Source organism: Myotis daubentonii, chromosome 3 (assembly GCF_963259705.1).
Source record: "Myotis daubentonii chromosome 3, mMyoDau2.1, whole genome shotgun sequence".
Taxonomy (NCBI): Eukaryota; Metazoa; Chordata; class Mammalia; order Chiroptera; family Vespertilionidae; genus Myotis; species Myotis daubentonii.
Window position 1 is genome coordinate 68,113,953 of NC_081842.1, and position 27,559 is coordinate 68,141,511.

General features: G+C 34.8%; 1 protein-coding gene across 1 annotated transcript in view; it reads left to right on the forward strand.

The window, feature by feature from the left end:
• ATG3 (autophagy related 3) overlaps positions 1 to 27,018 on the forward strand; it is a 28,267-nt gene extending 1,249 nt beyond the window's left edge. The window contains exons 2-12 of the mRNA XM_059687859.1: positions 1,904 to 1,945; positions 7,054 to 7,103; positions 10,235 to 10,305; positions 11,825 to 11,932; positions 17,145 to 17,194; positions 19,338 to 19,419; positions 21,035 to 21,069; positions 21,301 to 21,456; positions 22,704 to 22,831; positions 25,079 to 25,147; positions 26,752 to 27,018. Of these exons, the coding sequence (XP_059543842.1) occupies positions 1,904 to 1,945; positions 7,054 to 7,103; positions 10,235 to 10,305; positions 11,825 to 11,932; positions 17,145 to 17,194; positions 19,338 to 19,419; positions 21,035 to 21,069; positions 21,301 to 21,456; positions 22,704 to 22,831; positions 25,079 to 25,147; positions 26,752 to 26,833 (873 nt within the window). The 3' untranslated portion in view covers positions 26,834 to 27,018. The remainder of the gene's footprint in view (positions 1 to 1,903; positions 1,946 to 7,053; positions 7,104 to 10,234; positions 10,306 to 11,824; positions 11,933 to 17,144; positions 17,195 to 19,337; positions 19,420 to 21,034; positions 21,070 to 21,300; positions 21,457 to 22,703; positions 22,832 to 25,078; positions 25,148 to 26,751) is intronic.
• The last annotated feature ends 541 nt before the right edge of the window (positions 27,019 to 27,559 follow it).

The following is a 27,559-nucleotide window of genomic DNA, read 5'->3' on the forward strand; positions in this document are numbered from 1 at the left end:
GTAAAGTTTGTTATTGCAACTTTATTTTTTCCTTTCCGAAAAGTGAGCAGTTATAATGGCTGAATAGTGAGTTCTTGTTTAATGTTGTTGTTTTTTTAAGCTTTCCACTAACATTTTGCAAATCTTGGTGTGGGGGTGAAGTATCCATGGAAATGGTTCTCTTTATTCAGGAAGCTATTCTGGTACACTAAGAAGAATAGTGGACCCTTTTACTTTGCTCCTTTCCCATGGCAAAGGGAAATGTTAGTTCTGAACTCTTTTCATGTTTATTTCTGAGACTGATTTTAAAATGATACCTTGTTAGACCAAATTAAAAAAAAAAGTCAGAAAAGTTTACAAATGAGAATTTCAACCCTTGCTATGCTTATATTTGTTTACTGTGAAACCCATCTTAATTGAGATTATTCAGTCCATTTGAATTTGAAAACCATCTTGACAGTTGAAACATGATTATTTTGCATATTATGTCACCTTTTCAGAAAACTGTCTACCTAGGACCTAGGTATACAGCATTTAAATGATACATGGTTGTTACAACTTTTTAGTTTCGGGAAGAGGGGAGTAAAAGAAAAAAACGTTCTAAATTAAGTACAAAACTGCTATTTTATTGGCCAGTTGTATTTTATTGATCTTATAACATAGAATTGTGTTTTAGGAAATTCTTAACCAAACTGTTAAGGAAATGTTAGCTTGTCAGTATGTATTTTTAGTAATAAAGAAAGCAGAATTAATGGCCCTCTCCTTGCCCCTCCCTGTGCAAACTTGTTGGTTTACAGAGAGAATACTTATAGTTTCCTACCAGATATAGGAAGGCAAGGAAAACACACACACACACACACACACACACACACTAAATCCCTGGGAAAGAAATAATTATTTTTCCTAGTAGGTAAAAATTAAGAAAAACCATGGTTTGAGAGACATAGGTACAGTAAAAGCCAAACTCTTCACAATGATCTCCAGGCCTCTTGGTAGAAGGCCCCTATCGACTGGCACCTACCACTCTATCCTTTGCTCACTTTCGCTTAAGCCAGTCTGACCTATTTTTGTTTCTCCATCAAGCCTCTCTTGCCTCAGGTTTTGCATTTGCCCTTCCGTCTACCTGAAACGCTCTTCGCCCAGACAGCCTTGCGGCTGGTTCCTTTCCTAAGGTCTCTGTTCAGTAGTTCTCTATCAGTGAAGTCTTTGTTCTCTGACCATCTCTGACCTCTCCTTACACCCTGGACCAGTCCGTTTTCCTCTCTGCCTCATTTTTATTCATGGTATTCATTACCATTTGGCTTTTGTCCCTCCACTAGAAAGTCTAAAGTTCTTATGAGCACAAAGATGAGTTTGCTCCATTTTATTTACTCCTATACCCCCATTAACTCAAATAGTGCACATAGTTGTTCACTTAATATTTGTTGAATGAATAATGTTCATAAATGAACCTTTGCATTTCTTCAGACTCTACCACAAAATCTTACATATAACTTAAAAACTTAGAAATATTTGATAGGTAACATCCTTGCTTTAGCGAAGAGAATATTGCATTAGTACCCTGGAGGTGGAAATAACGGAAAAGTATTAAATGACTTACAACTTATAGGTTTGGTTTCTAATATTATTCCATTTAAATGAAATGTTGGCTGGATTGTGGGATGTCTAAACATCTTTAAGACATTTTTACTGTTCTGTAAAATAAAGATATTTGTGATTTCCCCAAATTATTGTTTTGAAATTATTTTCATGTCAGTTTTCTCCACTAGACATATATATTTCTTGAGGTCAGGTACCAGTGATATATTCCTTTTTTATATGTGCTCCATTGCCTAGAAGGCTGCCAGGCAAACAGCTGCTCAAAAACATTTTTAATTTGAAAGTGAAAGTAGTATAATACTGTTATTCTTTTTGCTCACTTTAGGAATCAAAATTTAAGGAAACAGGTGTTATCACCCCAGAAGAGGTGAGTGTTGAAGATATTTTGAAGCTATGATATTTTACAATTATATTTAACTGTGTGGCTTTTTTACTATTAAGAAAAAAAATATTTAACTTTAATTTAGATTTGAGTAAAAGTAGATTCTGTTGACTGCATTAGCAACTATATAGAGTTTTCTACTTCCCATAGAAGATGTAACTTCCCTCTTGATTTGCCACTTCTCATATTTCTCTGTAGTTCCTTTTTATTTGGAAGTGAGGGTGGAAGAGGGAATGGAAAATATTCCTATCGTCACTTATCCTTCACTCGTGTTTGTGCTGTATCGAGCAGTGGACTCTGTGGCCTTTGTTGTCTTGCCTTTGTCTAATCAAACATGAGTTTTCATGACTTTCCATTTGGAAACTTTGGTTCACTGCTTGGATATTAAGTTTGTCTCTCAGTATTTAGCTTAAACATTTTATTTCTACATATTTAATGAGGATTTTTTTCTCACCATTCTTTCACTTTTTCTCCCAACTCAGTAATATTAACTCTGCTTAATGCTGAAACTGATGGCTGTTTTATAGGCCTGTTGAGTTTTATTGAACTTTTAATGAAGAATTATTTCAAAGGAGTCATTTTACTTGCTCACCAAATCTATATAATAAAAGTGTTCTCTTTCCTTTAGGTAGTTATTTTGTCATCGTTAGTGGAATGAATACTGACCTAAAAGTCCTTTTAGACTCCAGTTCTATGAATGGTTATGATTGCATCAGACTTATTTTTTAATCTTAATAAATGGCAAAGAATTTATTAAGCTTCACTTTGAACTCTCATTAAAAGTACCACTAATTGGCAATAGAACATAATCATTGTTTTGAGAGAAACTTTTTGAAATAAACCTTGTTTTATGATTGGCTATTGCTGTAAATTCCAGGACCTCAAACTAGAGAATTAACTGATCTTTCAGTTTTCCATTGTGATGGAATTTCTTCAGTGCCAAATCCTTGTGAGTTCCAAGAATGTTGATCTTTTATCTAAAATTGTCTTTATTTTTAGTGAAGACACATAGTGGTGTGGAAAGAAACTAGGAGATCTGCCTTCCAGACCAATTTCTCTAATTTCTCCTATTCTGACTTGGACAAATCAATGAAGATAACGAGGCACAGGCCTCATGTTTCCTTATTTATAAAATGAGGGGTCATGGCTAGACATCTTCTGACAGACCCATTCTACCTTAGGCATCATGAGTTCAATATTTTGAATGCCAATTAAAACTAAGTTTTGATGGTAAGCATCTTAATGTTCTTGTCCAACGAAGGTGTAATGTAGACAAGACTCTTGAAACCAAGTATCTGCAGTCAAGAGCAGAGATGAAAGTATGCTGTCCTTTTTGGACTCTCTGGTTTTATCTCTATGTGAAGATGACTAATTACTAAATAGATGAGTTAGAGATCCATATCATTGGTTATTAGAGTTAAGCTACTAATCCTAGGTTGAATAACTGTTAACACTTAATTGTATCATGAAGTGAGTAATACTGGGTGTACTGGTTAATAATAGTGGATTTTGTAATCAAAGAAAACAAGATAATTTCAAGAGAAACATCAAAAGTGCTTCATTCAAAGTAATGTCCATCACTAGCTACACATTTCCCCCATCTTTCAGGTAATTTATGGATACCGTCCCAATAGAACTTTCCTTGTTTTGAGGCAAACCATTCAGAGACCAAATTTTCCACTTCTTCCTATGTTTTGAAGTGCTGCTCAGAAAGTGCATGTGCCATTGATCGTAACAAGTGGTAATCTGAAGGAGTGAGGTTTGGTGAATACAGGGGGTGGGTTAATACTTCCCAGGCAAGATCTTTTAACGTGTCTTTAACTGGTTTTGAAGTGTGTGATGGTGCGTTATCATGAAGCAAAATTACTTTGCCGTGTCTTCTGGCACATTCTGGTCGTTTCACGATCAAAGCATGGTTCAAATTGATTATTTGTTGTTGGTAGCGATCATTATTAATGATTTCACCTGGTTTTAGAAGCTCATAATACACCACACCTTCCTGATCCCACCAAACGCGAGCATTGTCTTCTTTCTGAAGCTGTTTGGCCTTGCAGTCGATGTTGATGGTTGACCTGGATCAACCCATGATTTTGTGCATTTGGGATTCTCAAAATAAATCCACTTTTCATCGCCAGTCACAATTCGATGCAAAAAAGACTTTTTTTCGTGCCTTTGAAGGAACATTTTACTGATGACTTTTCGCTTTTCCATTTGTCTTTCATTCAGTTGATGTGGCACCCATTTTCCTTCCTTTAAAATCTTTCCCATTGCTTGTAAACGATTGGAAATTGTTTGCTGAGCAACATTAATCTTTCTGCAAGTTGCTTTTGAGTTTGACATGCAACTTCATACAATAATGCTTGTAATTGTTGGTCTTCAAACTTTTTTCAGTTGACCTGGATGCTCTTGGTCTTTCACATTGAAATCATCACTTTCAAAACGTTTAAGCCAGCATTCACAAGTACCTTGAGATGGAGCATGTTCACCGTAAGCTTCCCAAAGTATTCAGCAGCACTTTTCTTCAAAATAATGAATTATAACTTCCCACAAATGCTCTTTTTTTTGGCATGAAATTCGACATTTTTAAGTGTAAAAATATTTATGATGTTAACACCTTCAGAAAATATGACATGAAGTTTTGAAGCTTGTTGTCAATACAACAAAATAGCATACATACCAAATCACATATATATCAACGTATGTGTAACTCCATCTGTTGAAAAAAAATCCGCATTATTAACCAGTACACCTAGTAAATTTTCCCCTTTTTAAAAAAAATTCAAGGCATAACTAGCCCACCTGGGTCCCAACCACATAATGCTGAATTGGGATAGAGCACAATGATAGGATTGAGTTAAATTAGAATGACTCTAGAGGAGGAAAATGAGAAGACATAATTTGTTTTAGTTAAATACTATACTGAGTTTTTTGTTTTCTCTTACTATTTCTAGGCTTCTGGCTGTCAGCCTCCAGATATCTTTTTGTTTTCTTTGAGAGGTGTGGAAGTCTTGTGTTTAAAAGAGGGTCAGGCATTATTCAATATAGTATTGTTTATTAAAAATACTTTAATGTATAGCGTGTGTATGACTTGATTGAATATAGTAATAAAGAGTAGCTTCAAAAATAAAGTTGCTCACCAAAATGTTGATTCAATCTTGTTGGGAGTTATTCAGTGTTATATAATATTTAATCAGTAAGAAAGCTACTGGAGAAAATGTTGAAAATTTAGAAGTTTGAGTTTTTGTCTTACATTTTATTTCACTTGAACATATGAAACATTTAATAATGGCCATTGCTAATGAGGGCAAATGTACATATGTATTAATCATCAGTACAATTCTATGTTCTTTTAGAGCAGTGGTTCTCAAACTTGGCTGCACATTAGAATCACCTGGGAATCTTTTCAAAATTCTGATTTCTGGGCCTCATCCTCCGGAAATTCTGTTTCTTTGTTATTGAGGCCACAACATTAGTAACAAAGAAACAGAATTTCTAGTGGATGTGGCCCAGAAATCAGGATTTTAAAAAGATTCCTAGGTGAGTCTAATGTGCAGCCAAGGTTGAGAACCACTGTTTCATAGTTTTCCTTACCTTCTAGTGTTCGTATTATTTTTTAATAGATGCTACCAGAGTTTCCATGGAATAAAATATTAGTCTTATGACATCAAGGCAGTATCAGTAAAGAAGTTTTTTAAATTTGTAATTCATTGTTTTGCTTGCATTTTGTTAAATTAATATTCTTTTGATGGTGCTAAATAAGTTTCTGATAACTACAGTGTTAAATGCAGCATCTGGTCGAAAAGACTCAAAATGCTGAAAACCTGGGGAAGAGAGTATTGTTTTCATTTGGGTTTTTGTCTTTGCCTGATCAGTTTAAGTAATAAAAAGGATTCTTTGAAATAAAAGAACAGAAACATTTGTAAAGGTAAAATAAAAGAACACAAACAGTTGCTGTTGGGAATACAATGCTAAATCTTGTTATTGTGTCTTTTTGGGAAATTACTCTCAGAATGCTTACTTTATAGAGCTTTACTCTCTCAAATTAAAATAGAGTATTATACACAGTCTGACTTTTCTCAGAAAGACATTACAAAATTAAAGACATTGCAATTTGTTGCTGTGTAATAAACCCAGGAAAAATACATGATTTTAAGTTAGAGTTGTTGTGAAATAATAATTGGGAAAGTATGTGTGCATATTGTTTGAGTTGGGATACTGCAATTATGCTTAACAGACTTTCATTTTCTGCTTTCAAGAATAAACAAGATTTCTATCTTGTAGCAAGAATAGTTTATATGTATAATAGAAATTCTGAAAAGATTAAACTATTTCTTCCTGAGTCTGGTTTTTATTTTTTGAAGAAAAACAAAAACAAAGAAACAACAAACAAAAACTTGTTCAATGTTCAATATGCCCAGAGAGTCCAAAGTTTGTTAGAGAATTCAATTTCTGAATTGTCTCGGTGTTTTCTTAGTCAGTATAAAAACTTCTAAATTTCCCCCATTATTTGGCACTACATTTCTCACTCTTGTTAATATTCCTTTAAGACTGTGAAAAGCTTTCAAAATTGGCTGTTACCTTAAGAAAACAGAGAGAGAGAGGAAGCGAGAGAGAGAGAGAGAAAGAAAGAGAAAGAAATGTGATGTAAAAACTATTCTTATATGAGACATGTATCTATTTAGTAATTTTTTTGAAGATCTTCTTTGACTTTTCGTCCTCTAGGAATAATCTCTCTACATTTTATTTCTCTATAAAATGATTTTTGACATTTTGAATCCTATAATGTCAACTTTATACATTTCATGATATGTATGCTTTGGCATTTAATCTAGGTATAAAAACGGATTAAAATAATAGCATTCAGTGGTTTTTTTGTTCCAAATTTAAACTTATGGATGTTAAAATTTTTTCAGTTCTAATAATAATAATAAATCTTCCGGCTGGTAGAGCAGATTTGGTGCTGTTTGTATTTAAATTGATTATTGGGTATCAAGAATACACAAGATGCTCGCTTTGGTATTTTGCCAACTTATATTCAGTAATGTTCAATTTTTCTTTTTCCCTTTTTTCATATTCCTTCTAAATCCACATAGTTTGTGGCAGCTGGAGATCACTTAGTTCACCACTGTCCAACATGGCAATGGTAAGTAATCTCGGGTGAAGAATATAAAATTAATAAAAGTATGACTTCATGACTATGGCAGTTTGAAAAATTGGTTAGGACATGAAAATTGGAATGACCAGTCTAATCCTCTTTAATAGAGTTTTCTATTAAACGGTTCCCTGTAATGTGAAAGTAAAGGAAGAAAAATTGGGCATTACACCTGTTTTGTTTTGCTCTCTTAGCACAAAAGATGGGTATTTTTGAGATAAATGCCTTCACTTCCTTTACTAGGATTTCATTTCTTTATAGTGCTTTTAAAAAATCATGTTCAAGAGATTATAAATTTGATTAGCTCATCTTTTTCATTTTATTAAAGTTCAAAAGAATACATCCGTTTTAGGAATTAACTCAAAAGTTTTAAAGTTTCATATTGACTAATGTCTTCATTGAAAATCTTCTGGTAATAGATTTTTTAAAATGTTTTATTTTCTTTATTAACTTTTTAGAAAAGTAGTTTAAGCAACTTAGCTAATCTCATAACATATTTTAAATATTCTGAATAATTGCAGAATGTGTTTTAAAAAATGCAGTTTTATTACTTTTACGTACTCATAGTAAAACCACCAGACAGTTCCTGGAAAAGTGATCTCAATATTGGCAGAACTATATAATTGTTCTAGAAATATTTGCAATTATTATTTAGTTTAAATATAAGTTGTTAACTTATTATAGCCTTTTTTTCTTTCAATGACACTTTTTCAATTATAGTTGAAAGGCACAGTTTTTGATTTGGGAGAAGTGTTTCTAGAACTAACCAGGTTCTAATTGATCAATTTTCCTTAATATCTAAAGAGCTTAAAGAAGTACAATATTTGCTTTTGTCTTTCCCTTAATTTTTATATTTAACACATACCTCACACAGTTGTTATTGCTTATTATCAACTAGAGGCCTGGCGCACGAAATTCGTGCACAGGTAGGGTCTCTAGGCCTAGCCTGTGATCAGAGCCGATCTTCCCCGGCTGCCGGCAGCCAGCCCTGCCCTCCACCGCCGCTGCTGCAGGTCGCCCTCTGTGTGTGGGGCAACCGGCAGGGCGATTGGGGCCCCAGCGCCGCCCATGTCCGCCGCCACCCACCCCTGGTTCCCGGTTCCCCATCAGGTGATTGGGACCTGTGGGCCGGAGGCAGCTCCTGCATTGAGCATCTGCCCTCTGGTGGTCAGTGCGCATCATAGCCAACCAGTCGTTCAGCTGTCCAGTCAATTTGCATATTACCCTTTTATATATATAGATTGCTCTTTATCTTTTAGAGCATTGTTTCTTAAATATCAAGGCCAAGGTGTCAGATTTATTTATTTTTATGTCCTTGTCTTTCCTATATGTATTTCTGTTCCATATTTAAAACTGAGCTAATATCATAGAATATCTCTGATTTAATAAGATTGGTTGACTTTTTCCCCCCCTTATCCTAAATTGTAAGTTAAAACTATATTTACCTAGGTCTGGTCTATATTTTACGTATTTTAAAAAGTCAAATAGGTATATAAAGTTTAAAATAATATTCATTTTGTAAACATAACTAATTTAGGATCTTCAGTATGGTAACACATTTTCTTTTTCAGGTTTCTTTATTATATTCTTTAATTATCTAATTTAGACATATGATATATAGTATTGTTACAGGGATTAGATATATGTGCAGGATCTTCTTTAACTGGTGGTAGTTTATAATTATACTTTATGAATTGCAGTGGTTGAAATAATTTCATTTTAACTTAGAACTTAACCCCACTCCAATGTCCACACTTCCAGCTGAACTCCTAAAGCCAAAGGAACAATTTATTTTAAATCAGTGTTTGAAACAATATTTTCTTGCTATATATCTTTCATGTCTGTAAGTGTCATCATGACTTTATCATATCATCGTCTCTCAGAACTTCAGGGAGTGTCATGGCATTGTTGAATTTGACCTCTGGGAAAGGTCCAAAGGTGCCTAGATAACTACTTAGCTTTATTTTGTGCTCAAATAGATGGTTTGAGCTTTAGACTGAAGCTCGAGAAAGAACACAGCAGGACTCCAAATTTATGTTCATGTGATTGTGATAGACATCATATACTATCCCAGCTCTGCCCAATTCCAGTAGAAGATTCTTTGATCCACATGAGATTCTTTGAGCAAATTCTTAATGAGATATTCCAGAGAGCAGCACTGAAAAATTGGAAATGACCCACAGAGGGCGTAGTGTTTAAAAGCTGGGGCCTTGGACTCACTTGGCTCTTCCACTTTCTGGTTTTGTAACTGTGGGCAATCTTCTTTAAGCTCTGTTTACTTACCTATAAAAAGGGGATATTAACGTTACCCACCTCTTAGGGTTCTGAGGATTAAATAAAAACAATTCATATTAGCCTTGGCCGTGTGGCTCATTTGATTGGAATGTTGTCCCTTATATCAAAAGGTTGCAAGTTTGATTCCCAGTCAGGGCACATACCTAGGTTGTGGGTTCAAATCCCAGTCGGGCTGTGTATGGGAGGCAACCAGTCGATGTCTATCTAGCACACGGATGTTTCTCTCTCTTACTCTCTTTTTCTCTCAAATCAATAAAAACATATCCTTGGGTGAATATAAAAATATGCATGTTAGAGTTCTAAATCCTATATTTAATAAGCACTCAGTACAAGTTTTTTTTGTGTTCAGTGATTCAAAGTATATTTTATATCTTAGTTCCAATTTTAATAGTGTGGTAGGAACAGATCTTGCTAACCACCTACTTTGTTATGTAATGTCATGCAACTATTATTCAGCCTCTTGGTCTCAAGATGAGCAGTACTTTAGGATTAAAAATCTGAATGAGATTATACTCACTAAAAACATTTTATTTTTATTCAGAGGCAAACATAATAGTCATTCTATATTATTTTGTATTTTTTGTCTAATATTTAATCCAAATTCTCTTAGGTCTGTTGTTTGTATCTCTTAGTACATTTAATTTATAATAGTTCTGTGTTCTTTGATGCTCTGATGTATATCACTTTAATGGTATTTTGCCTAAAACAGTTTTTTCAGGGGTGTAGATTGTGTAGTTTTGAGATTTACATGTGATATCTTCTGTTCTATCTTTGCCTTTAAAGTTTTATTTTATTTTGTATTTTGATGCTTCTCATTTTTTTTAAAGGGCTACAGGGGAAGAATTGAAAGTGAAGGCATACCTACCAACAGGCAAACAATTTTTGGTCACCAAAAATGGTAAGAATTATGTTGCATTTATTAGTAAATTTTGCAGTTATATATTTAAAAAAACACCTTATGATCTTAATTTGTGCTCAGAGCTGTAAGTACAGCTGATTTCAGACAAATTTAGAAATTTAATGAAGCTCTGGGTTTTTTTATTGCTGAGGTATTTTTTTTTCCTTATCTGATTTTCATCTCCTTTCTTGTTATTTTTGCCCAAAATGTCTAGTTTTAAAATATGGAGGAAAAGGGTCCTAATCAGAGTTAGACTTCTAATTAAATTATTTTTAAGTTGACTTTACTATATTTTTAGCTATTTAACTTTGATCCTCTTTAGATTTAAAATTTTTATGGAAGATGAAATTGATACTAACTTGGACATCTAAAAACTTAAAGCTAAAGATTTTGTTATCCATAATGTCATTAAAAGATTGCCTATGGTACAAAATATGTTTTTGAAACAGATAGCATTTTATTTATAAAGTTAATTTGTAAACAATACAAAGTTGTTATAATCCCTCTCTAATCATATAATAATACATTGATTTTCATTCTAATTTACTCATTAGAATGAAAGGGCAAAATATGTATAAAATATCAGTTTCTTTCCTACAGCATATTTATTAGAATTAATAATTTATATACTGCTTGTTTTAAAAAAATCAGGATATTTATAGCAATTTCTTGACCATACATCATGTTTTTGCCTTATAATGATTTAATTTTAGGCATATATGTATAATAATAATACCTGTTAATTGAAACATTTGATATACCAGAAACTCAATACCAATATTGTACAATAGAGTAAGATTTAGCAGTGAATTTTATCCTGGTTTGCTCATTATGAATAGCTGAAGGTCACCTCTACCACCTCTGAGAATGGCAGGTGGTGCCTTCATGTTCTGAGAGTAAAGCTATTAAAATTGTTATTATTCATTAGCCTGAAGTTGAATAATGTCATCTCTGGCTTCAGTTTGCAGTTTTCACAGACCATTAGGATAAAGAATTTATAGAACACTCCCAGTAAAGCCTTTCTACTTGTCTTCTAAAAATAAGCTATTTAGCCCTGGCTGGTGTGGCTCAGTGATAAAAGCATCAGGCTGAGCACCAAAGAATCACGGGTTTGATTCCTGGTCAGTGGTTTGTACCTGGGTTCCAGGTTTGTTCCTGGCCCCAGTCAGGGGCGCATGCCAGAGGCAACAAATCAATGTGTCTCTCTCATATTGATGTTTCTCTCTCTCTCCATCTCTCCCTTCCACCCTCTATAAAAATCAATGGCAAATATATCCTCAGGTGAGGATTAACAACAACAACAAAAGCTACTTAGGGAAAGATAAATGTGGTCAGATAATTTATGTGTCTGTAGGCTAAATGTAACTCTTTAATTAATCATTTTCATTAGAGGAGAACTAATATTCCCTTAATATTTTGGTGGCAAAGCTATATTTTATGGTATAAACTTTATCTTTTTAAAAATGGATTTATAGGAAGCAGATTATGTGCTTCTAATAGCATTTGCCATTTTTTATAGTGCCATGTTACAAGCGGTGCAAGCAGATGGAATATTCAGATGAATTGGAAGCCATCATTGAAGAGGATGATGGTGATGGAGGATGGGTAGATACTTATCATAACACAGGTAAGAGGCAAATAGAATGACATACATATGATTTAAATTTTTAAAAACTTTTATAATCTTTTATAACAGTTTTGATTTAAATAAAGAAAAGCATATATAAGGCACAGTAGACTTACCAAAAAAGAAGCAGGGAGGACAAATTAGAAAAAAATCCTCTTGAAGTATACCATATTTCTATAGTATTGCTACTTCATAAGCAATTTGAAAATACCCATATCATCGTCTTTATTTCTAAAGAAAGGAAGAAAGCCAATTAAAAATACTGATTATGTGGCCCTGGCCAGATAGCTTATTTGGTTAGAGCGTCATCCTAATACACCAAGGTTGCGGGTTTGATCCTGGGTCAGGGCACATACAAGAATCAACCAATGAATGCATAGATGGGTGGAGCAGTGGATGGTGTTTCTCTCTTCCTCCCTCCCTCCCTTCCTTCCCTTTCCTCTCCTCTCTAAAATTAATAAATAAAAAAAGACTGAGTATGCATACTACTTTACTTCAGATCCCTTATTTGCATGTCATTCCATTGCTGGATGATGAGTTTTAGGACAGGAACCATATTCATGTTTACTTTATACCTGGCATTTAAAAGTATTTAATAATTATTTTTTTAATGTCTACTAAGAGGTTTGTAAAAACCATGATGGTATAGATTCATTGTTGAATCCTCAATATCTACATAGTATCTGGTACAGAAGTTATTCAACAAATTTTTGTTAAAGGATTTGACTAAATTGAAGCCATTCAGAAGTGTTTGCTTGCATAAGTTGTTTGGAATTCTGAATATGATTTTTTTATTCCAAGTAAAATGCATGGAAATGCATTTTATGTACTGCTGTAGCTAACATTTATGGGGGACTTAGTTTTATTGAAGAAAAGTATGTTCTGAGTTTAAATCGAGGATACTAAAAATAAGTTTTCTCCCTGTAAGCCCTGGAGAGTAGGAGGCATATCAAAAGTAGTGGTAGAGCACGGTTTCTCAACTTTAGCACTGTTAACGTTTTGAGCTGGGTAGTTCTTTGTTGTAGCATTTTGTGTATAATGCAGAATGTTTAGCAGTATCTCTGGGCTGTACCCACTAGATGCTAGTAGAAGTCTTACAGTTGTGACAACCAAAAATGCCTCCAGGCATTGCCATTATACCATGAAGGCCAAAATTGCTGCCCTTGAATTGAGATCTACTGCAATAGACAGGCTAAGTAATCTGTCCAGGAAGAAGAACCTTGGTATGTCAGTTTGTCCTTTACTCTGGATAAGGGACACTGCCATCTGTTTATTCATGGTGATAATAGGCACAGGTTCAGAACGTGGACTGCTTGATTTGAAACTCACTTGTTTCTTAATGAGTTGAATGTTGTTATGTCAAAGCCTAAAGAGAATAGCAAATTTTTAAACTAATTTCAAAATCATTCTCTTTGCCCATTTATTTATTTTTATCATTTCCAAAGTTATTCAGCTGTTCTGCTTTAGTTTCCCCCTGACTGGGCAGGACATCCATGGGAAATTGTCTGTTGACTGACTATAGTCATTGGTTATACCACTATGTTTCTGATGTAAAGTTAATTAGTTACTCTGTTTTTTAGTTGTATTTTATTCCTTAATCCCTGTCCCAAAAATCTATGTGCATATTTACAAAAGCCTTCATTACAGAGATAAATTGGTGTCAATATGATTGGATTGACAAAAGTCTATTACAGAAAATTGACAACTAAAAAAATGGTTGTTTTGCTGATGGGGACAAGTAACATTTTCATATATGGAAAACAACTTAGTGTTCTACTGCAGTTAATTGGATATACATAATAAGTTGTAACTAATGTTTATGAGAGATTACCTTAGAATTTCAGGGTTAAACTGTGTTCTGATTTGATTAAACAATGCTTCTATTGACTCACAAGGTGAGGTACCTGGTTCCTTGTCACCTCAGAGTTTTTTGCTTCCTCTGTGCTTCACTTCTTTCAGTTTTTTTTATTTGTCTTAGCCCTTATATTAGTCCCTGGGGGCCCAGTGCACGAAGATTCGTGCATTGGGGGTGGGTCCCTTAGCTCGTCCTGCGCCCTCTCCAATCCGGGAGTTTCTGTCTGTCTTTGCAATCTTATGAGCAAATTGTCTGAGACCCCCAACCCAGTTTGGTTTGTTGCTCACAGAATAATAGAGGCTTTTTTTTTCTTTGCTTCATTGGTGGAGATTTCCTGGAAGTTTTAGGATATCTTCCCTTTAATTTTTCCTAGACACTCTGATTTTACTTATGTCTCTCACCTTTGTTTTCCCTCCATTCCCCACTGCAACAGTAACTTGTTCCAGGCTCACTTTGCTCTAGTGCAGGGGTGGGCAAACTTTTTGACTCGAGGGCCACAATGGGTTCTTAAACTGGACTCAGAAGAAGGAGCTGTGGCTGTGTTTCCCGACGTTGCTATGTTAACACTGCTGCTGGTGAAGGAGCGGAGGGGAAAGCAAGAGAACCCTCCGCTCTTATGGATCTGGCCCGCAGGCCGGATAGAACAGCCGAACGGGCCGGATCCGGCCCGCGGGCCGTAGTTTGCCCACGGCTGCTCTAGTGTCTAGGAGATCCATCTGCCACCAGAACTACAATTCCCAGCATTCCTGGTGCCCCCTGCACTCTGGGCTTCCGCTTCTTGTCCTGGGGCTGCCACCAGAACTACTATTCCCAGAATTCTTGGTGCTCCCTGCGCTCTTGGTTTTCCCTTCCTGCTCTGTCTCCGTCCCATGGCCTCCCACTCTGCCAAGTCCTCCAAGCCGCCAGGTCTCCCTCTCTGCTCTTTGTCTGGCGGCTTGGGGAGCCAAGTTCTCCAAGCTACTCAACTCTCTGCCAGCTCTCCGGCTTTGCTCTTCACCCGGCGGCTTAGGGCAGCGACCGAGGGAGCTACGTTCCCCCAAGTTGCCGGCTCGCCTGCTCTGCTCTCTGCCCTGCGCCTGTGTATGCAAATTAACCCACCATCTTTGTCCGGTTAATTTGCATACTCATTCCTGATTGGCTGGTGAGCGTAGTGGAGGGACAGTCAATTTACATGTTTCTCTTTTATTATATTAGTCATGGTTCTCCAGAGAAACAGAATCAACAGAATGTAGATATGGATAGAGAAAATAGATTATAGATATAGGTGTAGATAGATGTATTTTTAAGAATTGGCTTATGTGATTGTGGGAGCTTACAAGTCTGGTTTATAGGGCAGGCTTGCCAGCAGGCTGAAGATCTAGGTAAGGGTTGATTGCTACAGCTCGAGTCTAAAAGCAGTTTGGAGGTGAAATTCCTTCAATTAATTGGATGAGGCCTACTCACATTATGGAGGATAGTAATCTGCTTTATTCAAAGTCTACTGATTTAAATGTTAATAATATCTAAAAAATACCTGCACGGCTACATTTAAACTGGTGTTTGACCATATATCTGGACACATAACCTAGCCAAATTGATGTAAAATTAACCATCACAGCCCTTGAGAGTATTATCCTCATTAGAGTCACTGGACATTTTTGCCAATATATCCTACTTTTAGAAAAGTGATTTAATGAGATACTGTATCATATTTAGACAGGTTGAAGAAGTTTATTTACTTTGTTTCTGTATACTGGATTCAGCGAATCCTAATAAAGAGGGAATATCCTAATTGACACTCACACCCTCGCAAAGATGGCGGCGCCCACAGCCAATAAGGAGGGAATATGCTAATTGACTGCCCCTCCCTCAAAGATGGCGGTGCCCACAGCCAATAAGAGGGAATATGCTAATTGACTACCACACCTTCAAAGATGGTGGTGCCCACAGCCACAAGATGGCAGCGCTAAGTTCCCTCAGCCCCGCCGGGGCGGCAGGCACACGGCAAGGCCGGGCCCACCTAAGGTGTCCTCCAGCCTGCCTCCGGAGTCCCCCAGCCCCCCAGCCACCCAGGGCCAGCCCGAGGTGCAGGCAAGCCTCAGATGTCGGCTGCCCAGCTGCCCAGGGCTGGCCTGAGGCTCAGGTAACCAGAGCCAGCCAAGGCTTGCACTGCTGGCAGTGGCAGCAGCAGAGGTTTGATGGGGCATCACCTTCCCCTGATCACTGGGTCGTCTCCCGCCCCTGAGGGCTCCTGGACTGTGAGAGGAGACAGGCCGGGCTGAGGGAACCCCCCTCCAGTGCATGAATTTTCATGCACTGGGCCTCTAGTTGTTTTATAATACCAATACAATATGCTAAGATTTGGTTTTTACTGTTATGAAGTAATCATACCTATTATATAGTAATTTTTAGAAAAATATCAAGTAAAAGCTCTATGTTAGAGTGAATTGTGGCATTTTCCATTTGTGAAAGTAAATCATTTTTTTGGTTTTGACATACTGACAGATGATATCAAGATTTTAGAAGATTAACAAAGGAGCAGAGCATATTTTTTAATGTAGGGTTTTTTCTTTACTATTTTCATCCTTTTTGAACTATTTAAGTGAGAACACTGACATATATTTTGGGTTAGAAATACTATTTAGCTGACTTGTTGTTCCGTTATATGCTTAAGGCCACCTTCATTGAGACAAATAGGTTCTGAGGTAATTGTTTAATCAGGTGTAGTGGTTAGAGCTTTCAACCAAAACTCAGAATGTGTGGATTTGAATTCCAGTATCTCACTTAACTAGCTGTGAGACTCAAGTTATTTTACCTGTCTAGAGACTTTATTTCTTCGTAGGGAGAAATTATTATCTTAATTAGCACACAGGACAGTGTAAGGATTAAATAAGATGTGGAAACAGTAAAACAGAAAGCCCTGCATAAATGTGATATAGTATTAGTACTTCTGGGCATCCTAGATTTCTGAAGCAAATGGCATAGTAATATAACTAATACCTTGTTGAGAAAATTCCAATGTAGGTTTTAATAAAATGTAAATGTGCATCCTATAGTCTCTTAATCTACTCATTTTTGAGGATGAATATGTATTTTTTATAGAGATTCATAAGCAAAGTAAATGAATAGTAAATGAGGGATGATAAAATAGGATAATTCATGGTAAAATATCAAATTGGTATTCTTTTATTTTTTAAAAAATTTGAGAAGTACCTTTGGGATTATTTATTTCTATTGAATTCATTCATAAAATTGTTGCTAATATTAGCTTCTCATTTCAGGGAAGTTGTCAGAATTTAAGTAATTTTAAGTGTTTTTATATTGCTTGAGTCAGAAAAATGTTTACAACTTAAATCTTTTATGCACAATTTTAAACAGGTATTACAGGAATAACCGAAGCAGTTAAGGAGATTACACTGGAAAGCAAGGTACTGGTTAATTAATATGTTTCCAAATTCAATGACCTAGTTTATTTATTTATATATGTATATATATATATATATATATATATATATATATATATATATATATATTTTAAGATTACTCATCATTTTTTTCAAACTGATTATTATCAAGCTCTTTTATATCCTAACTTCACCCCCCCACCCCCATTTTTGTGTATCAGCATACCAAAACACTACTGTTTCCCAGTGTTTCTCTTCTTTTCCTTAATCTGTCGTATGGTTAAGAGAAACATTTTTTGAAATTATAACTAGTAAAAACTAATTTTTACTAATTGAGAAGCCTTCTAGGCTACTTTAAAAAAAAATAGCTTTTTATTTTTAAGTATAAATGCCAAATGTTCTGTAAATGGAGGCTTTTGAAGTAGTTTACTTGCTAATTAGTAGATAGTTATGCTGTGGTTTAAATTTTGTAGTTTAAAATTATCTTAAGCAATTTACTAATTATATCATTTTTTTCTTAATTTATGGCTAATGAGTATATTTTTGCTTTTGAAAATGTAAAGGTAAACTTTAGCATCATTTAAAATCATAACATTTTGAATCATGAGTGAGAACTAAATCAGGTAGGTTTTATTGTACAATTTGTTGGCAAGGTATAAGTATATAATTGGATGGAATTTTTCTTCTTGAAAGTTTTCAATTCAGACTATATTAACTTTTCATTTCTAAAGAGAAAATGATTGCCATTGTCTTTATATTTTTATATAGTTATTTGAAATTATATGAAAAATAATACAAAATGCCTTTACCCGTGTCTTCTTAATTATGTTGTTAAGTCAAGTCTCAGAGAGAATAGAATAGACAGAATAATTGTACTCTTTTTTTCCTTATGAAATATTTAACCAGTTACTAGTTTAAGATATTCTTTTTATGTTCTTGTCATTTGAATCGTTTGGGATTTTTAACTGGGGCTTAACAGAAAGTGTTAGAGACTAAAACAAGTTTAATTTTTTTTCAGTGCACAATTTTATGCTTGCTAGAAATTCACTTTTATGTTTGCTTAGGGTGCAGTTCATTTGAATTTGTACATTTTGGAGAATTTGGATGACTAAGGAGAAACAGCTTTGCTGCGTCAAAAGAGATCGTCTTGTTTACTCCAGCCATTAGTGTATATGCTTCAGATTTGGGGAATGATAATGGTAGAGTAGTTTGGATGACATTGTTTTGATAGGCTTATGGGAATTCTTTCAAGAATTTTTACTAAATGCAATAGTGGTTAATATGGTACTTGCTCTGTTACTTAACGTATTTATGTCGTACTATAACGGGTGGGGAACATCCTGCCTGAGGGCCAAGAAATCATTTGGTCTGGCCCTACCAAGACATTAGGGGTGAATTAATTAAAGTTTCCTTTAATGACCAGTTTGTCAGATGTTGGCTCATCAAATAATCATCCAGATACTTTCTTCTGTGTTTCATGTTTTTGGTATAATAATGACATACTGGTATATGATCTAAGTTTCCAGTGATAAATAAAATCATCCCTAATTGAAATTGTAAATTAGGTAAAAACTAGTCCAATTTTTTTACTTCAGAATTTCAGAATATTAATTTGTGAAAATAATAAATGTACCAGTATAGGCTTGTCTTGGCTAGCATTATTCTTTTTAGTGCTAATATAGTTAATAAATTGAACTGAAATCGTATGTGTTGTAACAGTTGTAATTTGCTTAATTCAGCCAGTATGTTCATAAATTAAAATATACTGTTTGATTTATAATAATAAATTTAACATATAAGTGTATTGTGATTTATAAATGTATAAATTTTTGTCCTTTGAATTATGTGTTTAAGTTAATATAACTTTTAATTGATTTTCTAATACTAATGAATTGGTTAACTAAATCAACTGGCAACTATTTTTAAATGGTTGACTTAGATGACTCATGGTGCTTGTATAATGCTTTTTATATTTTTCACAGCCCTTAGCACATCACTTTTAATGATTGTTTTTTGGGTTTGTCATCTCACTGGAGGAGTTTCTTAAGAATAAGAACTGTCTTATCACTCTTAATTTTCACTGGTTAGCACTGTGCTGGCATGTGAGTGCTTGGCATTAGAACTAATGAACATATTGAAATGACTTTAAATATAATTAATTTCAAAGGATAGTATAAAACTCCAAGATTGCTCAGCATTATGTGAAGAGGAGGAAGAGGAAGATGAAGGAGAAGCTGCAGATATGGAAGGTATCTGTGTTCCAGATTTGCTTTCATTACACTAGAATATTGATTTGGGAATATTTGTAATTTATGTGGATTAAGAACTCTGCTCCATTGAGTTCTAAATTTTAACATGATTCAGCAAATTTTTATTGAGCAATACATTATCTATGTATAGATACTTTTTGGTGCTAGAGATAAAGCAATAAACAAAAACAATACATAAGCAAATAATTTACTGTATGTATTAGATGGTTATAAGTGTTAGGGAGAAAATAAAGGGGAGAATAAGGGAGTCTTAAGGTGGGATGAATGTTGTAATTTTTAAATAGGTTGATGAAGAAAAATCTCATTGAGAATATGCCTTTTGAGTAAAGCCTTATAGGAAGTAAGTGAACAAGCTATTTGGATATCTCAGGAGGAGTGCAGAGGTTCTGAAGTGGGAGCATGTGTGGCTTATCAAATACTCTGAGAAGGCTCCTATGTTCAGAGAGAAGTGAGAGGAGAGTCAGAGAGGTAATCTGGGGGCAGATCATGTAGGGCTCTGGCTTTAACTCAGAAGTGAGATGAGAAACCAGTGGGGGGCTTTTCAAAGTAGAGGAGTAACTTAGAATGAGATTTAACATTTTTAACAGAATGTGACTGCAGTGTTGAGAATAGACTGAAAGGGGGATAGGATAACAGGAGGCTGTTTTGACCATCTAAACGAAACACTCAGTGGCAACATTGGAAATGATGAGAACCAGAATTCTGGACATATTTAAGGGTGGAGGGAGTGCAAAAGGATTTGCTGCTGGAATGAATGTGGCATGAGCGAGACAGAATAGTCAAGTGTTTTTAACCTGTCCATATGGAGTGATGTCATTAACTGCGATGGAGAAAACTTGAGGACTGAATAGCTTTGGAGGAGGAGTTGGGAGCTTGGTTTTGGAATGTGATATTTGTGATGTCCCTTAGCCATTCATTTGAGCCATAAGTTAAACAATTAGGTATTCAGGTCTGTAGTCATGGAATAAATATGGGAGTCGTCAACATTTAAAACCATTGAGATGAGTGAAATAAATCATCAAGGAGTAAGTGTAGATAGAGAAGGTCCAAACACTGAGTCTTCGTTACTGTAGAGTTTTGGTGTTCTTTTGTATTGTTTTTTAAATGGTCCAGATGATGAAGAGGAACGAGCATAGGAGATAGTGAAGAAAAAGTAAGGTGAGAGCAAAGCCCAAAAAATAGAGTGTCTTAGACGCCAAGGAAGGTCAATTAAGATGAAAACTGGGACTCTTGCACTGGATTCAGCAAAGTAGAAGTCACTGGTGACTTTAATGAGCACGTTTTTTGCAATTATATAAATAGCCTTGTGTATGCTATGGAGTCCCTGAGGACTTTACAGTTTTATTATGCCAGTTGGTATTAATAACTGTAGCACAGACCAAGCCTTAATATGCTGACTTTCTCCCAGTCTGGCTCTCTACCAGGTAGAGTTGCTGCCGTTGTAGAAATATGTATAGATTCTCACATATATTTATTCGTTATTGTCAGAAACAAAAGCAAAACCCAGTTTTTCATTGATACTCTGAAATAATATATAATTTGGTTTACAAAATTATTTTGAACTTGATTAATCTTTTGTTGCTTTTTACAACAGAATATGAAGAGAGTGGATTGTTGGAAACAGATGAGGTTTGTAAATTGAGTTTTCTTTAGTTAATTTTTAATGAATTAAGTTAGGGATTAGTGTTTTTATTAATACCTTGATATTTCAAATAAGTTCTTCAAAGCATATAAAATTTTGAGTTTTAAGTTATATCTGCTTTTGAAAAATAAATACATAGCGTGAGAAAAATAGATTTTCTAAAATGTCACATTCATAGCGATTTTAATGGTTGTAAATTTTTTTTCTATTATTGCCAGGCTACCCTAGACACAAGGAAAATAGTAGAAGCTTGTAAAGCTAAAACTGATGCTGGAAGTGAAGATGCTATTTTGCAAACCAGAACATATGACCTTTATATCACTTATGATAAATATTATCAGACACCACGACTATGGTTGTTTGGCTACGATGAGGTAAAAATAAAAATGTATTTTAATGTAAATATTTTAAATTGTTGGATTTAATTTCTTCATCATTAGGTCTATGGATATATATTGTATGTGGCCTTTTAAATTTTAGATATCACTTGTTTTATAATTTTATGGTTAATATTGCACTTGATTCTTACTTTGAAGAAACTATGAATTATTCAATGTGACAACATTCTTATTAAGAATTGAACATAAATAATCTGTTACGTATTTATTACTTGTTCCCTGAGCTTATTCTTTTTAATTGTGAAGGAAATTGAACTTGGTTTGTTGTAATAAATTTTGTTTGGGACTACACCTATTGGATAACGAAGCATTTATAGAATGACTGGAGGCCCGATGCACGAAATTTGTTCAAGAGTAGGCCTTCCTTTTCCTGGCTGCTGGCACCAGCTTCCCTCTGGCCCCCGGGACTCGGGCTTCCCTCGCAGCCCCAGCTTCGTCTGGAAGGTCGTCCAGTCTAATTAGCATGTTGTGCTTTTATTATTATAGATCATGTTACATGTGTATGTTTTTGGTTGTTTTTTTTAATCCTCACTGGAGGATATATTTTCCACTGATCTTTAGAGAGAGAGTAGGAAGGGAAGGAGGAGGGGGGAGGGAGAGAGAGAGAGAGAAACATTGATGTTAGAGAGACACATTGACTGGTTGCCTCCCGCATGTGCCCCAAACGGGACCAGGGATCAAACCTGCAACCTAGATATGTGCCCTTGACCAGGAATGGAACCTGAAACCCTTTGGTCCTTGGGCCGATGCTCTAACCACTGGGAAAAATGTCCAGGGCACATGTGTGTCTTTTTCCCTTAAGACAGAAAACTTTTTTTTAAAAAGTCATCCCCTTAATTCAATTAAAGGATAACTAAAATAAAATTTACTTGTTTAACCTGTTATTCCGGTGACGATCAATAGGAAACAAGAAAATAAAATATCCCTAAAAGATGAGTAATAGTTATAAAACATTTGGATAACCATGAACCTGCCTTTTCGTGAGATCTTTACTACATTAGGTGATGGTTGATGTTACATAGTCTGATGGACAGACTTCCCTCTCCTTTCTTGGTATAAAATTTCCCCCAAATAATCTGGTAATTCTAAATAGTCTAGCATTCTGAACTGCAAGTGTTGTGGGGTGGGGGGGTGGGGGGGTGGAGATAAATATATTATAAATATTGAATTTTAGGCCTAAAGTTTTTAAAGGATAATTTTAAAACGTTTTTTTATGGTTTCAGCAACGGCAGCCTTTAACAGTTGAACACATGTATGAAGACATCAGTCAAGATCATGTGAAGAAAACAGTGACCATTGAAAATCATCCTCATCTCCCACCACCTCCTATGTGTTCAGTTCATCCATGCAGGTCTGTGTGTGTGTGTGAATATATTTTTATTCTTTGTATGTGTTTAGTTATGGTATCGATCTTGGTGATTTTACTCCTATTTTTATCTCCACGAATAGTTTGGATGATCCTTTCTATATTAAAAAATACTCACTATTTAGACATGGTTTGCTCTATCATGCTGTATCTTTCTGTGACTATGGATTATAAAATTAACCTTGTGCTTTTTCTAGGTGACCTATTTATCTCCTTTTATTGGTTAGTGAAGGGAGGTGTATATGCAGACTTTCTAAGTCTCCTTTACTCTTTAGTCAAGAAGTTTTCAGCCCTAACTGGTTTGGCTCAGTGGATAGAGCATCGGCCTGCAGACTCAAGGGTCCCAGGTTCGATTCCGGTCAAGGGCATGTACCTTGGTTGCGGGCACATACCCAGTGGGGGGTGTGCAGGAGGCAGGTGATTGATGTTTCTCTCTCATCGATGTTTCTAACTCTCTATCCCTCTCCCTTCCTCTCTGTAAAAAATCAAAAGATATTTAAAAAAAAAAAGTTTTCAGTTCTACCAAATCAAGTGCATTTTATAATTTGGGATTTTCTTTATATCAGTGTGTTTTCACAGAATCAAATAAGTGAAGCTGAATTTATGTACATGATTTGTTCAGAAGTTTCCTTAAAAAAAAAAAAGTAAAAGAGGTGTTACATGCCAATTTCTTTATTAGTTGTTTCTAATGGGTAACTTTCACAAAATTATTGAGAAATTCTGGTAACAATAATTTTCAGATGAAAACTCTGATATTCCATTGACTTATTTGATGCAACATTCTAGTTTTCAAAAATTCTTTAATATTTTCTTCTAATTTTTTACAACCTCTTTATTCTCAGACTTTATCCCATAGAACGTTTGGTTCATTTTTCCAGTTTATGTCAAGAAATATTAATATTGTTGTGAAACGAGTTTATACATCATTAGTTTCAGTTTTCAATTACTTAATCTAAAAGGTTTTTATTTTTGATAGTTCTATTTGATTCATTTTTTGGCTTGAGGTTTTAGGATGGTGCTTATTAAATTTATACTCTGAGGTGTAAATTTTACTCAATTGGTAAAAGAGGTAAGTAATTTAACGGAATTAATTTTATACAATTTTAATAAATAACTACCATATAATGGAATAAAATGTAAATATGGCAGAAAATCTGGGGGCCTGTAAAATGAGACTTTAAGAACAACTTAGGCCTTGCCATGGGTCACCTCAGATTATGCCTTCATAGCCTCAGAGTTAATACATTTAATCTCTCATCTTCTAAGTTAAGTGCCTCTGTAATGAAGGTTGTATTCATAAAAAGTGAAGCATCATTTCTTTAAGCCAGGGTGATATAAAAGGTTATTCATTACTTTTGTACGTTGTCCTTTTCTCAGTTTATGTACCCAATTTTCTTTTGTATAGCACAGAAGAAACGCCAGTTGGCTATGAAAGGATTTGTTGGTAGGACAAAAACTTTAGATAAATATCATCTATAATAATAAAAGTGTAATATGCTAAGTAGGCCGGATATCCTTCTGGACAAATCCGGGGCTACAGCCGCAGGAAGGAGGCAACCTCTGTGGCTGCGAGAGATGGATCCAGACAGCCACCACGGCTGTGAAGGTCTACTCTTGCACGAATTTCATGCATCGGTCCTCTAGTTCTCTATGTAAAGACAAAAATACTTTGTAATAAAATCAGATAAATTTTACAGCACAAATGAGGACAAAAAATATCTAAACTTCTTGACTGACCAGTTAGCTTTTCTTTAATTCAGTTTTGGCTTATTTTCAGCTAAATATTTAAACAGCCAAAATTACAGCATTATAAATATCTCCCCCCTTTTTTTGACTGTTACCATACATGGTTTGATTCTTCTTCTTTCTCAGCAGAGAGCCTTTGCTCTACAATTCTGCCCTGGCATGATTTCCCTTTCTCTGGTTTTGTAACTGCCCTCTGTCCCCCCCACCCCAATCATACCAGCCTTCTACCCCCATTATAGGAAAGCTAACTGGTACCATTGTGTTCATCTGTGATTACCAGAGCTTTTTAAAATTGCCCCTCCTCCAATAAAGCTGTCTTCATTACTCAGCCATCTGACTTGTTGGGAAATAGGAAGAATGTCTTATAATGTAACTATTATATATTAAAACTGATTCATTGACAGTAAGGTAGATTTCTTTACAAACAAAAATTCCTATTTTGGTCTAATTGATCTATTTTCCTAAGATTTGTTCTTTTCCTTTTAGGCATGCTGAGGTGATGAAGAAAATCATTGAGACTGTTGCAGAAGGAGGAGGAGAACTTGGTGTTCATATGTATCCTTACCTGTTTATATGACTAGTGGCAAATTGGCACCTAGGATTTTTTGGGGGGGAGGCAGGGATTGATTTAGGTTAACCTTAATGGCACAGTACCTATAACTTGTTTTAGCCTCTCATATCTGGAAGTCTTAATGGGAATATTTAATTTATTTAGAATGTCTTATATTATGATTATTCTGCCTTGTTCAGTTGATTAGCACATGTCCCTGTGTGTATCAGGTCTGCCTTGTTACAGAGACTGAAACAAGTTTGCTAAATGCTCTTGTTTATTGAAGAGGCAGTGGCTAAGTGTATATGAATATAAAACTATTGCTCTTGATGAAAAAGAAACTCAATGGGCTTAATTTATTGATGAAAGATGAGTAGTCTACTAATTTAGAGGATAGCACATGATTACCTTTTCCTTAAGTATATTTCTAATTTAACATGTTATAAAATGTGCTTTCCTCTCAGGTAAAAGTAGAATTCATTGTCTGAGGTCTCTCTGAAGCAAAGAATTCAACTTAAATAGATGAATTAAAAAGTAAAGCAATTGAAGCATTTTTCAGATATTCTTAAAATACAGTATTTTCATTTTCCCCCATTTCTTTTTTCTTTTAATTTTCATTTTTCTACAAGAAGAGTATGCCCATCTTACTATAATTGTCTTCTGAGGTTAACTCAGTTCTCTGGGGTTTATCAAGATGAATAAATTAAGTAAACTGCTGAATCCTGAAATATGTGTACCCATAACACGGATTCATCAAAAGCAGCCAAAGTCGGTGGTTTAGATGCAAATAGCCTGAATTAGTTTTGTGCCAGATTGATATTAGATATGATGGTTCATGCCCCCAGGTGTTAGATATAGATTAAGGGATCTTTGCTGTCTTGATGTTACAGGTAGCCTAAGCATTGCAAATGAAGTGCATCCCTCAGAGGTATATGAACCGATTTGATACTGAAACAAGTCAGGAACTTTTAGTCCAAACTAAATTTATTCCTGAAATCCTAGTCATAATTGGAGCATTCATCTCTGTGGCTAGGTAGCAACTTGGAAGACTGTAATTTAAAATTCAGTCATCAGTTCTCCCAGTAAAAATTAAGCTGATGTTTTCACGTACAGTGGAATATAGGAAAAAATTCAGAGTTTTATTAAAGATAGCCCAATTTAACAGATTCTATGCCAAAAACAGATGCACTAACCTAGAATTGGTTCTTATGGAGGGTTTCCACCTAATTTTTTTTTCTTTTGCTTCAGTGCTTTTATATTCTTTACCCCGTCTCATTTTCTAACATATTCAGGCAGATTTGTAGGCCGTGAAAGAGTCATTTTAACATGGACAACCTTGTCTTTATTTTTATACCAAAATAGTTGGCCTTGTATGAACTCTTACTCAAGAATTTTCACATTCAAATATTAAAAGGGAAGGGAACATTACAGAGAGCCTCATATGGACTAGAGACACAAGCTTGCATGAGTGAATTTTTAAAATATACTTGATTTAAGATCTCGTTGTATTTTTTCTGAGAAATTATTGCTTAATAAAATAGATAATTACAGTGTTAGCTTAAATCATAAAGCTATTTACCAATCTATTTTCCTTAGCCAAAGACCTCAGGTATCTTCTAATTTTCTTGAAATTTGTACAAGCTGTCATTCCAACAATAGAATATGACTACACAAGACACTTCACAATGTAACAAAGAACTTACAGTTTATCCTAATCATTGGTTCTGATTTTTAAAGAATTAATCCATAGATGTGACCATTGACCCTCTTCATCAATATGTACAATTTCTCTAATAAAGGGACTTATATGTTTATGCATTAAATAAAAAATTCCACTACCAGACTTATTTGTTTAATAAAAATGAGTGTAAAGAGATGTTTTTTCCTTGCTTCTTATCAAAAGGTGATACAGTATTTTCCTTATAACAAATCTTTAAGTCAAGAATCTCATACAGAATGATGATAAAAATATTTTTGATTCACATTTATGAGGGAGGTATTTAAGCATGTGACAGTGTGAGAACAAAGCCTAGAAAATACTGCATGCTAGACTTCCCTTTTTCTCTCTTCCTCTTTAATCTTCCTCTCTTACCTTCTCCCCAAGACTCCTATCCGTTAATATTTATGAAGCACATAGTAATGTACCAGAAATATGCTAAGTGCTGTTACTTATCTAATTTCCTGATTGTTTTTATTAAGTTCATACCACCAAAATTATTATTCATTAAGGATTAAGAGTATTCCTCCTATTGTGATTGCCTGGTAGAATAGTAGAATTTAAAGGGATTCCTTTGTTGTATCACATCAGTTTATCGATCTGGGTATAGGAGTTCAGACAGGCTTACATGTGTTCTACTCTGAGACACACATTGAGAGCCAAGGAATAAAACCCAGATCCTGAAAACCAGCCCTGGGTC